At 43.1% G+C, this 15,107-nt stretch overlaps 1 protein-coding gene and 1 long non-coding RNA gene across 10 annotated transcripts in view; one reads left to right on the forward strand and one right to left on the reverse strand.

The window, feature by feature from the left end:
* magi1b (membrane associated guanylate kinase, WW and PDZ domain containing 1b) overlaps positions 1–15,107 on the reverse strand; it is a 140,423-nt gene that overhangs the window by 11,687 nt on the left and 113,629 nt on the right. For 7 of the 9 annotated variants that reach the window (XR_004613788.1, XM_034584765.1, XM_034584762.1 and 4 more), the window contains 6 exons: positions 14,025–14,271; positions 10,245–10,336; positions 9,345–9,537; positions 6,599–6,970; positions 4,483–4,686; positions 1,003–1,096 (listed from right to left, as the gene is read on the reverse strand). Coding sequence is in view for 8 of the 9 variants with exons in the window: in XM_034584765.1 (XP_034440656.1) it covers positions 1,003–1,096; positions 4,483–4,686; positions 6,599–6,970; positions 9,345–9,537; positions 10,245–10,336; positions 14,025–14,271 (1,202 nt within the window). In the remaining variant the exon portion in view is untranslated. The remainder of the gene's footprint in view (positions 1–1,002; positions 1,097–4,482; positions 4,687–6,598; positions 6,971–9,344; positions 9,538–10,244; positions 10,337–14,024; positions 14,272–15,107) is intronic. The other 2 variants (XM_034584761.1, XM_034584763.1) reach the window with 2 other exon arrangements.
* On the forward strand, positions 773–13,496 carry LOC117761129. Its single transcript, XR_004613789.1, has 3 exons — positions 773–783; positions 1,690–1,697; positions 13,103–13,496. It is a non-coding gene; the product is annotated as an uncharacterized LOC117761129 (long non-coding RNA).

The following is a 15,107-nucleotide window of genomic DNA, read 5'->3' on the forward strand; positions in this document are numbered from 1 at the left end:
AGAAAACAAAGTATTTTGAGCATTGCTTCATTCTCTTATGCTTTAGTATTAACTAAACTATAAGGGGCTGGGAGAGACACTTTTTCAAATCCAAATCCATCATTTGTCTGAATTCAATCTGGAATATGAGAGTGGACTGTACTACACTGAGCAACAACAATAAAACCTGCCTATTGTGAGACGGTAGATTTAGTCTTTCAAACACAACCCGTATAAAAACATTTTTCTATATTTGCTCCTTGAATAGTTGTGTTTGATGGAAATGGGCTAAAATGTTGCCATAAACATACAATATGTAACTATGGCCTCTATGGGTCTCCCAATCAGGACAATAACAAAAGACCTAGTTTGATAATGTCATGAACCAGCGTGGAATCATGGGAGTTGTTGTATTCACCACCATCTCTGATTAAAATCTACCTGATATGACTCAGGCCCCAATCGGGTATTTCTCTGAGTTTGAATATTGTTGCAACATATTTGATGATGTAAGTAGGCTACACAAGTCAACTAAATATATAAAAGTTATTTTTAGACATTTTAATGAATAATTGTGACACATTATATCTTTAAGTGGAGAAAAATCTACTGTCCCAAAATACTAAAGCTAACATTGGTGGTAAAATGGTATTATGCTGTCACCAAAAAACTGGATAGCAAACTGGACCAAATTAAGACCTACTACTCAATAGATTGTTTTGGGAGAACAAGTTGGACAGATGACCATATAAAGAAATCTGGAAATCACTGAAGTACAAAAAAGTATTGCAACCAGTTAGTTGAGTTCAGTGTAACATCTGAGCTTCACTGAGTCTCACAGGAATAACTTTCACATATGTCTACCTCATTATTTGAAACAGCAGCCATTTTAATATAGACATTTAACACTGCAACATTACACATATGACAGAAAATAAAGAAAAACATAAAAGGTCTCTTTTAAAATTTCTTCTTATTTGACCAAAAATATCCCAAGCACTCGTTTCCCAGCATGCTCCTTACCTGGCCTCCGGGGCGGCCTGTTGCTGAGGTGTGTGAGTGGTGGTTATGGTGGCAATCTTCTCTGCATTGGTCAACAAAGATGCATTTGAAGACTCTAACAAGGAACGAGAGAAACGAAAGGAAAAGAAAGAAGCTGTCAGTACATTTCCATTAACAAATGTGAGGCTAATTTTGAAACTGCCACATGAATAAAAATCACTGGTTTTGGCAAGTTGAAGCAAATAAATTGGCTTCATATAAAATAATTAAAACGAAAAAAAGAAAAGCGAAAACCATTTCAAGAATTGATTTGGCAAATTACTGCGTTTCATAGCAGCAAGTCCAAAACATTTTTCACGCTGTCCAAGAGCCTTTTTGCCTCCAGCGAACATCAAACTTTTAAAAGCTGCACTGAATAAATTTTAGTGACATTTGCTTTTTCCATACAGCTTCTAATTCAGTACATTAGAATTTGCATAAAAGTGTTCCATTAGAAATGTCTCACAAGAATCTATGTGATGGAATTAAATCCATATTTTAGACATGGAACATTTTCATCTTCCAGCTTGAACATGGCGTAGATTCAGCAGCTGTCACCTTCAAACATTAGCTGACCTACGGGGACCGAGGCTGCATCCATACACCAAGATTTCATTTGGAAAGGCATCAACTCTGCTAAGGATACACCTGCCGTCCACAATACTCCAGTAGTTTACGTAGGCGCTAAAAAGGAGAAGTCTGGAATTGCTCTTGGCCCTGGTTTAGTTTGAAAACTCTGGGGCAGCGGTTTAGTCGACAATCACAACCACTTGCTGATTGGGTCTTTAACTGATTTGAAAACAGCGCTTCACCTTTGTGCTGTCAGTCATTTTGTCAAGTTTATTTTCGAAATGGTGAGCATGTAATTTTGGACTGATGCTCCACTTGTCTAAATGTGAACCATCACTTGGCGCAGCGAAGGCCATAAAGGCTCCTGGTTATTCCGTCTCTTATCTTTGATTCAATTACTTTGAGTTATCAATGAATCACGCTGGGCCTTAACGACAGAAACACATATCATTACTCTCCTCTTGCCGTGTAAAGAATCCTTTCTTCTCCTTAACAACCTAATCTTTCTTGGCCATCTAGAGGTATCCTTTATTTGATTACAACTCTCCTCTGCTCTCCTCTGTAAGTCACTCCTCCCTATTCCTCTCACGGTCAGTTACTCTCTCATCTATTCATCTCATCCACTTCCACCAGTCCCTTCAAAGCCTGTTGGCTTAACTCTTTGATTGCCCGTTCCCCCAAGAGAGAACAAAGTCAACCAATCGAGCTGCAGTGTGGCTGGGGCGAACTTCCTTTTGGACCGTGGAGGGGTTGAACCTTCGAGTTTGATGTTTTAGGTCGGGCCTCAGCAGGAGGTTTGTGGGTCTGCGTTACATTCTCACACATTTTCTGTTGCTCATTTCTCACTTCCTTAGCTTGTCCCTGTAACCCTATTCGCCCCTCCATCTGCTCATTGGCAAAACCCTCTCATCCTGCTTCCTCTCCATTTAGCTCCTCTGCAACTGTTTTCTGTCTGGAAATTTATCGAAAAAGCTTTTGTTTCTTTCTATCTTTCCATTTTGCTCACAGGCCGCTGCCTCTTTTCCCCTGGTTCGCTTGAAAACATTTACGACGCGTAGGAGAAGCACTGAGCTGTTTCTGTAATTTGTCTCTGGCCTTCGTTTTATGTCCTCTGTCCTGAACGGACAAGAGGAAGGATGGAGAAATGGTACAGTCAAAATGAGATTTTGAGAATGATAAAGAGAAAAAGGAGTGGAGAGGGAAAGAAAAGGAGGGGAGATAAGAGAAGTTGGAGGGCTGTGCAGCAGAGGCATAAGCTGTAATGAAGGCATTAGCAGGTTGTGTGTGCATTAGGAAGTGTCATGCCTGTTTTCCCTCCATCTGTGTTCCCACGCAGGGGAGAGGGGAGCTCAATGGAAAGAAGCTGAACCCGGCCTCACCTTGGAAGAACCTCATGCGATCGTATTTATTAACGTCGGAAAGTTTAGACAGGAATGATTCACACAAAAATAGTCCTGCTCAGCCATGTGTAAACACAGGTGACGAGAACAAGTCACTCAAAGACACAACTCAGCAACGCAAGCCACAATCTTTCCCTGTCACTCTCTCTCGGTCTGCGTGTGAGGCGGCGGCGCTTTGTTTGACACATGCCGGTAAACACAGACCGGACGATTCCGATAAGGCACATGCCGTTATTTCTCCCTCTGTGTTTCTTCTTGGCGGAGCAATTTTGTCTCACCGTTCTCATCAACCGCAGGAAGACCAAAAAAAACAACACTCTTCATCCATAGGCAGTGAGCCCAAAAGCAACGAGTGGCGGACAAATAGATACAATTTCTAGCAGCGCGTAGGTTGACAGGGAGTATCGCCTTCCTCACGCGCATATACACACAAACACACATTTAATTAAACAGTATTTGTGAAGCATGCCAGGGTGATCTGTCAGGACAAAGTAGAGTGAGCTCTCAGCTGCACAACACAACGTGCACAAACTTCCTTTAAAAAACTTTGGCAGAAAAGACACAACAAAATATACAGAAGAGGTTCTGACTTGCTCTCCTCACCCAAACTAAAAAATCTAACCCTATCCTAAGCCTAACCTTAACCTAACCTTAAGCTAACCTGAATCTAAACCTCACCTAAACCTTAACCCAACATAAACCTAAACCTAAAGACACGTCTTCACCTTTAAATTGAATGATTTAAATTACGGGGACTTTTTTTGTCATCATAAGTAAGACAAGTCCCTATTATGTGACTGTGTAAATAGATTTAGGTCTCCACAACATGAGCTATACCTGGACCACACACATACCCCCCCACTCCACCACACACACAGAATAACAGAACATCTACATTACTCTTGCATGTTTTAAAAGCGCAGTCACGCTGAGGGCAGAAATGCAAAGGCTGGGAAAGTTCCCAAATATCCCCACTGACGAAGAGTACTGTCAACACTGCGGGGGCGTTTCAGTCCCTTTGAAAGCAAGTGAAGGATCGCCGAGCTTTATGTAACACTACTGGCATACATAAGCACCAGGCATGAGAGGAACGACGCAAGTCCTGCTCCTCAAATATACTCAGTCTCTGTAACAACACTAATAATAACTGATGACTGTTCTGTTTGACATCCATCATCGTGACATGGGGCCGAGACACATGCAAAATCTGCACTCCTACTTGGACAACCTTGAGGAACAAGCTCTTGCTGACTAGTAGAAATTATTTTGAGTTTTGGCTGAAGGCTACCAGCTGAATGGGTTAATGTCAGAATGTGCCGGTTAGCAAGATTCCTCCCCCTCCCTTGAAGGCACCTCTGGGGGTCCTTGAGGGTGCCCCCATTTTTGCAGCAGTTTATCATGGGAATATAAATTATGATGATGAGACAAAAAAATTAAATCACATTTAATAGCAGAGCTGAATTTGCAAGGCTGACTTAAACCGTCCACTCACCGTCTCCAGGAATGATGCGTAGCGTGACGGTGTTCCCGGCCTCCTTGATGAGGTTGACAATGTCAGAATGCGACTTGTTGGTGATGGAGCATCCGTTCACGGCCAGGATGCGGTCGCCGACTTTCAGCTTCCCGCAGCGGTCTGCCGGGCTCCCCTCGATGATGCGCCCTATTTTGTGGGGCATGGCAACACATGCATTGCCAGCTACGGTCACCATTGACATGTGATGCGTGATTCAGTGTGAAGTGTTGTTGGATTGTGAGCGGAGGGAGAGAAGGAAAAGGAAGGGATAAAGGGGGAACGGAGCAGAGAAAGAGGATCAGAAGGTTCTGTGTTAATTCAACAGCCAGCCGAGCAAAAGTCGCTGAGAGAAGCTGATCAGAGTTACAGCAGAACAAAATGCAAGCGCTGGCAAAAGGAGAAGGGCAAATTTCAACGAGCTCCGCAAAGAATCTGTCAAACTGTAATTCTTAGTACTTTTCCTGTAAATTGGCTTTTCAAATTAAGCAGTGAGGAACCTGAGCTCAATGCAACATTCATGTGTCTATCCTCCTCCACCCTTTACGTCTCATTCCCCCTCGTTCACTTCGATCTGCTGCAGCATCACGTTTCTAAAACTGGTATCATTAGAACATTTGTATGAAATGTGTTGTCTACATCTCCAATGTCTGCACCTCCAGAAGGTTTGAGACGACAATCATATATCAGAGCTGACATTGCTTCAACTACCCAGAGGCCTCTTTGCAACCCAACCCTTTCTCTCTCTCTCTTTGCATCAGTCACTGCAGAGAGAGCAAGTGTGCAATCACTCCTTTCTTTCCCCGTCTGACTTTTCATTCTCATTCATTCATCCACTGCCTCTGTTCTGGTTCTTTTGTACCTCTACATACTTGTCTAACCCTGACCTCTTCCTGCCTCTTTAACTGAATCCATCCATTCTGAGCTGTAAAAATACAAAGTGTAGAATCACACACAGAGTGATGAAGAGAAAAGAAATACCAAGGTGCTACATTTTTTAACAAAAGAAGTGCTTCTCTGAAAACCAACAGTATGGGTTGACTAGTTTCTGACTTGGTACACATCAAATTCAGTTCGAAACTTTCATGCTGCCACTGACTTTCCATTAGATTTTTACATGTCAGGTCAAATCAAATGGAGCTTTAACCGTCTGCTTGTGCTTTCTACACTGGCCCGTGAAATGGAGCTTTGCCCGTTTTATGAAAAGATGAGCATTTCAGTTTTTTTCAGTCCACCCACACTGACAGAGACGAGAGCACGGGGAACAGTGGAATGCCACGGTGGTGTGGGCAGGAAGCCACGACAGCGGGGCAAGAGTGCATCGCAGAAAATAAATTATTAGTTTGTAAAAAGCAAAAAAGAGTCAATTTGAACAGAATCTATTTTTGCAGGGATGTGTGAGATCAAACAGCGGCACCATTGTAAGGTTAAAAAACCCATATGGTCTTAACTAAAAGCTAAATACATGTAAAATAATCTTCATAAAAAGTAATTTGGAGTCATTGCATCTCTCTGATCGTACATCATAAAATAAATAAATCCACTTTACATCGATCATTTCCCCCATTTATCCTTCTTGCCGCTCTCATTCTCATCAAGTTGTCATTAGTCTTTCAACGCTAACCTCCTCAGCAGAATCCATTTAAGCTCAGCTGAATAATACAAGTGCCTTATGTAAGACCCACTTCACTTGTGATTAATTACGAAGGCCTTGTGTGAGTGTAGCAGCAGGCGAAAGAAAAGGTTTGGGTGTCTCGGTTAGACAGGCCCAGATGAAAATGAGAAAGACGAAGCACTTCTTTGAAGAGTATTGGTATCGATCTGGTGGGACTGTAAACAGCCAGAAAGAATATGTGCAGCTTCTCAGGCTATTTCGTGCTCAGTGATTTTACAGATGATTAAAAGGCAGCGCATGAGATAGGAAGATACAAGGCTCCAGTGATTAGGAAAAGCCAAAGAGTGTGTTTCATGTTGTGTCATTTGGAACTGAGTTTTGTAAAGACATGTATGTACTGTATGTACAATCAACAACAATGTGCCTGAAAGATGAAATGTAACTTTAAGAACACTGAAAACAGACAGGTGTGGCATCTCTTACCGAATGTGGTGCCGGCTTCAGGCCGCGACACAGACGAGACGATGACGAAGCCGAATCCTTCGTTCTCGCCGCGGTGGATCTCCACGTCGTATGGCTGCAAGGTGGAGGAGGCAGTGGAGTTGGCATTGAGGGGCTGAGAGGAGGTGGTGGCGGCCACGGCTGAGACGACGGTGTTGCCGCTGCCCCCGGCCCCTCCGCCCCCTCCCCCGCTGCCGATGCCGGAGGTGGAGCCGCTGCCGGAGCTGACGGTGTTGAGGGAGTTCTGGCTGCCCTGCGGGGTGCGCTTGCCTATCTCCTCCGTCAGGCTGGGCGCCTGGGTGCTGCTGTGGTGGGAGGATGCTGGCGACGGAGGGACGTCTCCCTCAGCTTTGGCTGGAGAAGGCAGAGGAGGATAAAGTGAGACGGATGCAGGTATGCCGATTAGCATTGGAGAGGTAATCATGTGGAAAATGACAGAGCAGATGGATTTATGGAAGAAATAAACAGGAACAAATTGTAGACTTGGTAGGTGAGATAGAAAAGAAGCAGCATATTGACCCCAGGAGAACAAGAAGAGGATGTGTTCAGGAGAAAATGGAGATGAAAAAGCTGAGTGAGATACATGTGCATAATAAGACAAGATAACAATTAAACAAAACTGTCAAAATATGACCACACAGCTGACCGTAACATCATCTGAACAATATGAAAATAAAAAAGATTGCAAATAAATACAGACGTTTTTCTCTCCTAACAAAGCCACTTTCTCTTGATATGATAAAAGACATGCTGGCACGACAGCTCAGGGAGAAGAGCCTCTCCGACAATCTCCTCGCGGATCTGTTTTGAACAATAGATGAACTAAAGATGCAGCCCGCCTCTAGTAACTGGACATTTCATTTCCTGTAGAGCTGCTTCGAGGACGGCGCCTCATATTCTCGGCGCTCAGAGGCAGACGGGGGAGCGGCAATGCACTAATGTCTGGCCACTGTCATCGGGCTGAGGGTTGACCACCCTCTCCATCATATTTATGGGCCTTTCTTTATCGCCTGCTGCCGAGTGCTGCTGAGCAGAGCGCTGCACAGGTAGTGATGGGGCGGGGGCGTTTACACGCGGTGGCAGCCCAGTGCGTCCTGCCGCTACACACCCAGACTATTACTGAGGAAAGAGAGGTGGGAACCCCTGCACACAGTAAAGCAGGCCCCTGGCTCCTGAGGGCTGTTCAGTGACTGAATACTGTTGCATCAGTGGATGTGCTGGGGTGTTGGAATCAATACAAATGAAGACATCTGATTTTGATTTAGTAAAGTAAATGATTTTAAAATAAAACACACTCATACCAAACACAATTACTGACATGCTTGAATATGATAACAGCAACTACAAGGAAACAGACACTGTCAAGGTAAATATCTATCTACTAGTTCCAGAAATGTCTGTGTGTGGCTCACATATCAAGAGAACCTTTCATCTTATCGGCTTCACAGTTGGCATGTGTATTTTAGGTGCAGTGTTGAATTTGGTGTGATGTGGACACGCAATAGATTTAATATGAACAAACTTTGAATAAACAGACAACCAGCGTTCTGTGGCAGCAGCGGCCCGGGACACATCGACGTAAGTTACGTTATGGATCACAATGATGAACATTTTCGCAACCACAACTGACTCACAACTGACACTCTTCAGGCTTCACTGAACTTTGAATAAACAGGTGAACAGGTCTTTGTGGCGTCAGGGTTGTGCAGACTAAGTCCTGCAGTTGCTCTTTAGTTTTACTGCAGGTTACGTTCACAGTTTCAGACAAAAAGCTGCAACAGTCCACCAACACCACAGGCCAAAAGCAAACAGCCCATTTCAAACACACATGTTTGGAACAGACACTACAATAGTTGCAAATAAAGGAACAATTGGAGGTAATCTCATAAATTCACTTCAGCCTTTACATTTTTGGGGTTTTATGCATTAAAAAAAAAAAATCTTTATATTTTTATTTCCTTTTCTTTTAAATGTCATTTAAATATAGTATTTAATGAAAATCCTTAAGATAGTAATCAAATAATGTTGTTATGATGATATTCATGATTAGCATTTTTTCTGCAATAGCCATTAAATGCAGTCATATTCAGTAATTATCACTATATATTGTATTTCTATACTAATAGTTATATATTGTACATGGCTGGGTCCACCATTCCCATGTTGGATTCAAGTAGCACAAGTGATTCAATGAAAACTAGGGATGCATGTGATCCAGTGTAGTATTGTCTCAGTGTTTCACAGCTGCTCACTCTGACATATTTCTATGATCTCAGTGTGAGTTATGTTGAAGTTACAGGCTGCACACTTCCAGCTCCTCAGGGAGGTAACTGTGCTGAGCTCTGCTGCCATATGGAAAACAACTTGGCTGTGAGCAGCAGAAGGTCGTGGGTCAGGGTGTGATAGAAAGAAACTCACTCCTTTATCTGAACAATGTGAAGCTGCTTGGCTGCATTGTAAACAAGCAGCATAATTAAACAAGGAGCACTGAATCACACTTACTGTTACCAAGGTAACAGTGGGTGTCACCAAGTCAACTTGGACTGGAATCACTGAAGTAAATATACGCCTATGTATAGAATAAATTTGCCTTAAATAACACAGTCTGAGCAATTTTTTGAACTTTTTGAACTATCAACCAACTACTGGAGAGAACATTGACCATTGACCCGTCAGCAGTTATTTAACAAGTTGTACTCCCTGGTCTTGATCCCTCCTTGCTTCTTACCGGTGTAGTTGGTTTTACGCCGCACAGTGAGGTTGACGTGGCCCTGCTTGGCTGCCTGCTGCATCAGCTGCACCACCAGTTGGTGCGACTTGCCCACCACCGCTGTGCCGTCCACGCATATCAGCTCATCGCCCGACCGCAGGCGCCCATCCTCGTCTGCAGCGCCGAACTTCACTATGTGGCCAATGTAGATCTGTTATACAACCAGAGCAGATGGATGCCACTGATGAGACTGTGATCATGAATGGGTAAAGACAGCCAATAGCTGTGTGCTTTAGTTTTTAGGTTACATATGGGAAAAATGCATTTTCCTGAATAAAAGAGTTGCACACACAAATAATTATGAAAAGAATTTAAAAGCATCCTATTTTTCACAGCAGCTATAAAGATGACATGTCTGCTGCGATTTAAACTTCACTATTATGTCTTTACTCTTCTTTACTGCCTGCGATATTTGTCACCCGAGCCAAACTCTTAAGTAAATCATATCTTTTTTTCCCCTCTCAAAAACGCAGTGCAGACCAGTGAACAAGATCCAAAAACTTTGCTTCTTTATAAAAGGAAAGAAAAAAGCAGTGCATGCGAGATGGATTTTTTTTTTGACTGATTGAGGCTACGTAGGCCAGATCAAAGAGTAACTGTGTTGCAGAAATCACTGATCTGAATTTGAATGCAGCACAGAAGCTCAGAACGACACAGGAGGAGAGATAGAAAACAGATGCAGTGAAAAATCGTACTGCTCTGACCGGTGCTGGGAATACAGTCTCCTTTTCATCATGCAGGTTACTTGTCAGTTAGAGTTAATAGATTCACAGAGTTTTAGACGGAAAATTGAGGCGACTGGAATACAAACAGAGGGATTCAGCTATGAAAGAAAGTTTGAGAGGGATAAAGACTCACCGGCTCTCCGGCCTCATTGCCTCCGAGAATCCTGAAGCCGAACCCCGTGTCCTTCCTCCACAGGAAAATGTCCTGCTCCTGGAAGTCTGGAACTGTAAAATCAACAATATTATCATTTACATCGCCGTGTGAATATACAGCAAAACTCTTGGGAGTTTCAGTTAAACCCCTTCATTCAAAATATCATGCTCTAGCTTTGTCATATAGAGGGCTGCAGGCAACGGTGGGGCCACAGTGGATACCCTTAGGGAATCAAACCATCCGCCTTCTTATGTCAACATGCAAATAATCATCCTCCCAACTGTTCTAAGCTTTGTCACTAAGATGGCACTATGTGCAAATAGTCTGTCTGGAGGCTCTGGGGAAAGAACAAACAACAGATCCATCAAGAGATAAAAAAGATCTATTTTGGGTAAAGAGCGTAGGTATAGGGCTTAAATAAACTATCAAAAGAAAACACTCTCATTCATCGGTTCCATAATTAGAAATGGTCAGGCTTCAACTCCCCACTGATGTCTGAAATAGCACAGTTTTATTTTGTCTTAGCTTTAAAAAAAAAAATTATTCAGTGACTTTCCCGCAGAGTGGACATTAGTATTTAAATGGTCCACGCTGTTTCTTTTATGAAGTGATGTGTGACATGCAACTCCATTTCTACTCTTGCCCACATTCAGTAGCACTTCCCACCAAAGACAGGTGCTAATACATACCGGGATGGGCTATAAATTATTGAGCAGAGGGTGTGAGTAGGTCTAGTTCACAGTTCACTCCCATCCATAGTAGACAGAAACGTGTGTGTGTGTGTGTGTGTGCCTGTGTGTGCCTGTATGTGCTAGTCACTAGAAAGGTGATGTGCTATAAAAGAAGTATTGCACTGCAGCGACTGACAGCTCATGGTTCATGAGGCAGGGGAGCCTCAGGGGGGTTACTGGGGAGCCAGGGGAGCGAACGAGTGAGTGTGCATGAATGTGGCCTCCTCCTGAAGCACACACGAGCGTATCTGCTTTAAGAATGTGTATATTTATTCACTTATGCATGTATGTGCATGCACTTGTACGGCCGCAGCTGTGTTGTATTGACTGACAAACACGCACCCGGGATCAAACTCCCAGGGAGATTTCCTTTTGCATCAGTACAGTTCTGCCGCTGCCAAGGCCACAACCGCCACTGAGAGTCAGCACGGTGGCAGAAGGCGTGAGCAGCCTGCTTCCAATCTGTTCCTACGGTCAACAGTTAAAATCCCTGCGGAGCTCAGCTATCTCTTCCCATCTATCACACTGTAACTGTGGAGGAGCTGGAAGTCAGGGGCTAACTGTTGCAATCTGCACCTGCACACAGGGGGGTCAACTGCACTGTTACACCCTGCTCCTGCCGATTAATAGATCCATGAGTGATCTCCAAGGTAAGGCAACTGAGCGTGAGGGGATCGATCAGGTGGCCGGACCTGTGCAGACCTATGAATGTTAGGGCTGCAAATAAAAAAGCATGGGCTGTTGGAACAGTGAGGGGTTTTAAGTGGAAACTTTAAAATGAAGGCAAGTAAGGAACAATCAAGTTCTTCTCCAACGTGTCTGGCTTTTTTTTTGCAGGTGTTTAATGCAGAGTTTCTGCAAATTATTTTGCCACATTGCATTTGAAGAGCTTGATCTATGCAGAAGTTTTCATTAGAGCTAATGTTGTCTCCAGGAATGTACCTCCTGTAGCTGAGGCTTGAGTCCTATGGGATGTACACTGCAGGTTTTTAGGAGCAGAGCTAGGTGCAGTGTGAGGAAGTGGAGGATTTACACCTGCTGCTACAGGTCACCTGTTCTCCCTATCATTCTCTTTGTTCCTTCTTATACATAACTCACAATCTCTTGATCTCCCAATGCTTGACCTTTCTCTTCCCCTAACATTTCTCTTTCTCATCGCCTTCTATGTGTTGCCATGTCACTTGGATTTCATTATCCTTTGTGCTCCCTTTTTGCACTGAGCAAACTGGCTCACGCAGTTAAGAAAAAACCCTTTTAAGACTCCATCACCTTAGGACAGGTATGTAGACAAAATGTCTCCCCTTGCTTTTTGTTTCTTCCACTCTCCATCTCCATTCTTCATTTTCGTTTTAAATCTAACACTATTGTCCACTCAGCACTTCATAACAGCTTCCCAACAGGCGTCTATGCTACTAGATTAGGCGTGAACATTTCTCAGCGCTCGCAGACTCCTTTGTTTTTTTCCCTAACTTGACAGTGGATCTGAGGGTTATTCTTTTTAATTGGAGCTATCCCCTTGCTTTGGCAAGACTCGACAAGGAGGGGGATACGTAAATTCACTGACATCCACTACACTATTGCTGCTAATTAAATGTCCATGTGTCTCTAAAGGGAAGTCTGGTGTAAAAGTGTGTCAATGGTGCCAAAGTCGACAGCTGGACCAAAGTGGCGTAGAGTAAAAAGGATTGGACCACCATCATGTGGACCAAAATCAAGCCAATGCTGTGGTGTTGAATGAAAGAAGAACTTTAAAAGAACTTGTCACTTTGGGAAATGGTGCTGATTCACTTTCCTGTTGAGATTTAGATGATGTCTGTGTGATATGTATAAAGCTAGAGGCAGCAAGTGATTAGCTTTACCTCATCACAAAGTCTGAAGGGGAAGGAAACAGCCAGCCTGGCCAAGTAAAACAAATCTGCCTACCAGCCTAAAAGCTAAATTTGACTAATTAACATGTTGTGTGTTGTTGGTTGAAAATATCAATGAGATTATTTCCCAAACTGCTAACTATTATAAACTAAACATGTAAACATTACATTAAATTCTTTATTATTTCCATTGTTAATTCTAGGTGAGTTGGTTTTCATGTTATTTTCATCTTAGCAGTATTACACCAAGTTAGACTTGTCTTGCAACAGTCCTGCAATAAATCCAGATTGCAATGTTTGCAAAGTTCAGTTTTGTTTGAACAGTTTTAAAGAGGTGCTGATTTAACTGTATGGTCTATTTGGAGATTTTACAGTGTTATTCACATGCTTCTCGGGAGGTCTAAAAGTTGTGAAGTCGTTGTTCCAACTTCGGTGGGTTCATGTGCTTAGAAGTCGGAATGTGGGAGAAAAACAAGAACACGGTAAACAGAACGTGTTGTATTTGTGTTAAGAGCATTTAAATATCACCTAAACACTTCTTTCCAATACCAACAAAGGTAAATGTTTTATAACTGATGACGTCAGCCACTATGTAACTCAAGTATCAAAGTTTTTGCTGACTTTCCGAGTTGTCTTTTACGACTTTTGGTGGTGTTCACGTAAATTTTCCCAGTTGGAAACAAATTTCTTCGGATTATTCAGACACCTCATGAACGCACAATAAGTTTGTGATGTTTTTGAAGTATATTGCATGATACTGATAGGTGTTTCCATTATTTTATCCACCCAATTTATATCAATGAAGGTAGGCAAAATAAATAATACGACCACTCACAACTTGAATCATCACTTCTCTAAAACAATGTCCACAAACACTGAACATTACATTTTTATGGAAGTGTGGTTAACTGTAGGATTCCATGTTAGAACATTCCAAGCACCAAACTGATACCACATCTCAGGACAAGAGGACAAGAACAGGTCGGGTTAATGTCGCTGTTGTGTAAGAATATAAAGCAGTTACTTACATGCACGGAACTTACAGCGTCTCTCATCCCATTTCGCTTCTCCAAAACGTGCTGTACCATTTTAAACACACCAGTGAGCCAACAGCCCCATGCAGCCCTCATCCAACCGCCACCGAAAATGTATATACTTACGCCTACTTTCATACATGCTCCTGGACTGGGCCCAAATCTTAAAAGGGTCCGGCTTTCTCTGGATGGTCCCGTCTGCCGGGATGTCCTGGGGCGGCAGGCCTGGCAGGGGCTGAGAGGGCGGCGGGGGAGCGGCGTTCTCGTTGAGAGGCGGAGCCAGGGACAGGTGCACGGGCGAGTCTGTGTGGGCGCTCCGATGGCTGGAAACGCTATGCTGGGAGCTGTTCTGACTGTCCTTCCGGGATAACGGCTGTTGGAGAAGCAGATCATGGAGGCGGAATTCAGCAGTGACAGACAGGTGGAGATTAAAAATGCATGCTCAGCAGTGGGAAAGAAAAGGGGGAACCGGGGTTGTGGTTTGTGAGAAGAGAAACAGACGATGAAAACATGAATTTTTTGAGGGAGTAGAAAGATAAAAGATTTCTGCTCCTCTGGGTAAAAGCAAAAACAGATTCTATGAGTGTACAATGTCAACCACTGTTGTGTTGCCGCTTTATTCAACACAAAGAACAATCAAGCTGTTTTATTTTGGTGAATTCTTTTAGCAAACAAAGGCAGAAAAAAAGACCTCAATAGTTTCTCATGATTAAGTCATTCAGCTGTTGGAGAAATGAAATTGTGGCTCAATTTATGAGGGTGCATTGCTTATTCCTTTTGTTTAACAGCGTGGAATGTATAAACAAGAAACTGCATCTCCTGCTGCATGTGTAAAGATATTCACAGAGAGTAAAGCACTCGTGGGGTTTGAAATGAAGGGAGAATTTCCGTGGTGGAGCCAGAAATGTAAAACTCCTCATAAATTGCCACTGGCCCCTCAATAACATGGGCACTTAAGCGCTCGCTCAAGGATTTGAGAAGAGCGGCGCTTGAGCAGAGTAAAGCACATACAATCCTGACCTCGAGTACAAATACCCTGTGAGCAGAAGTAAAAAATCCTTCCCATGACCTTAGTCACGATGTCTGGATGCACAAAAACATACACCTTGAAGCAGCTGAGGCAAGTGGCTCATCTGTTCTCAGATATCAAAGTGTTTGGCTTTCAAAGCGCAGCTATGTCTTATGTCAATAAATTCAAACTCATTACTC

The sequence above is a fragment of the Hippoglossus hippoglossus genome, chromosome 5, assembly GCF_009819705.1.
Source record: "Hippoglossus hippoglossus isolate fHipHip1 chromosome 5, fHipHip1.pri, whole genome shotgun sequence".
In the NCBI taxonomy this organism is placed as follows: domain Eukaryota; kingdom Metazoa; phylum Chordata; class Actinopteri; order Pleuronectiformes; family Pleuronectidae; genus Hippoglossus; species Hippoglossus hippoglossus.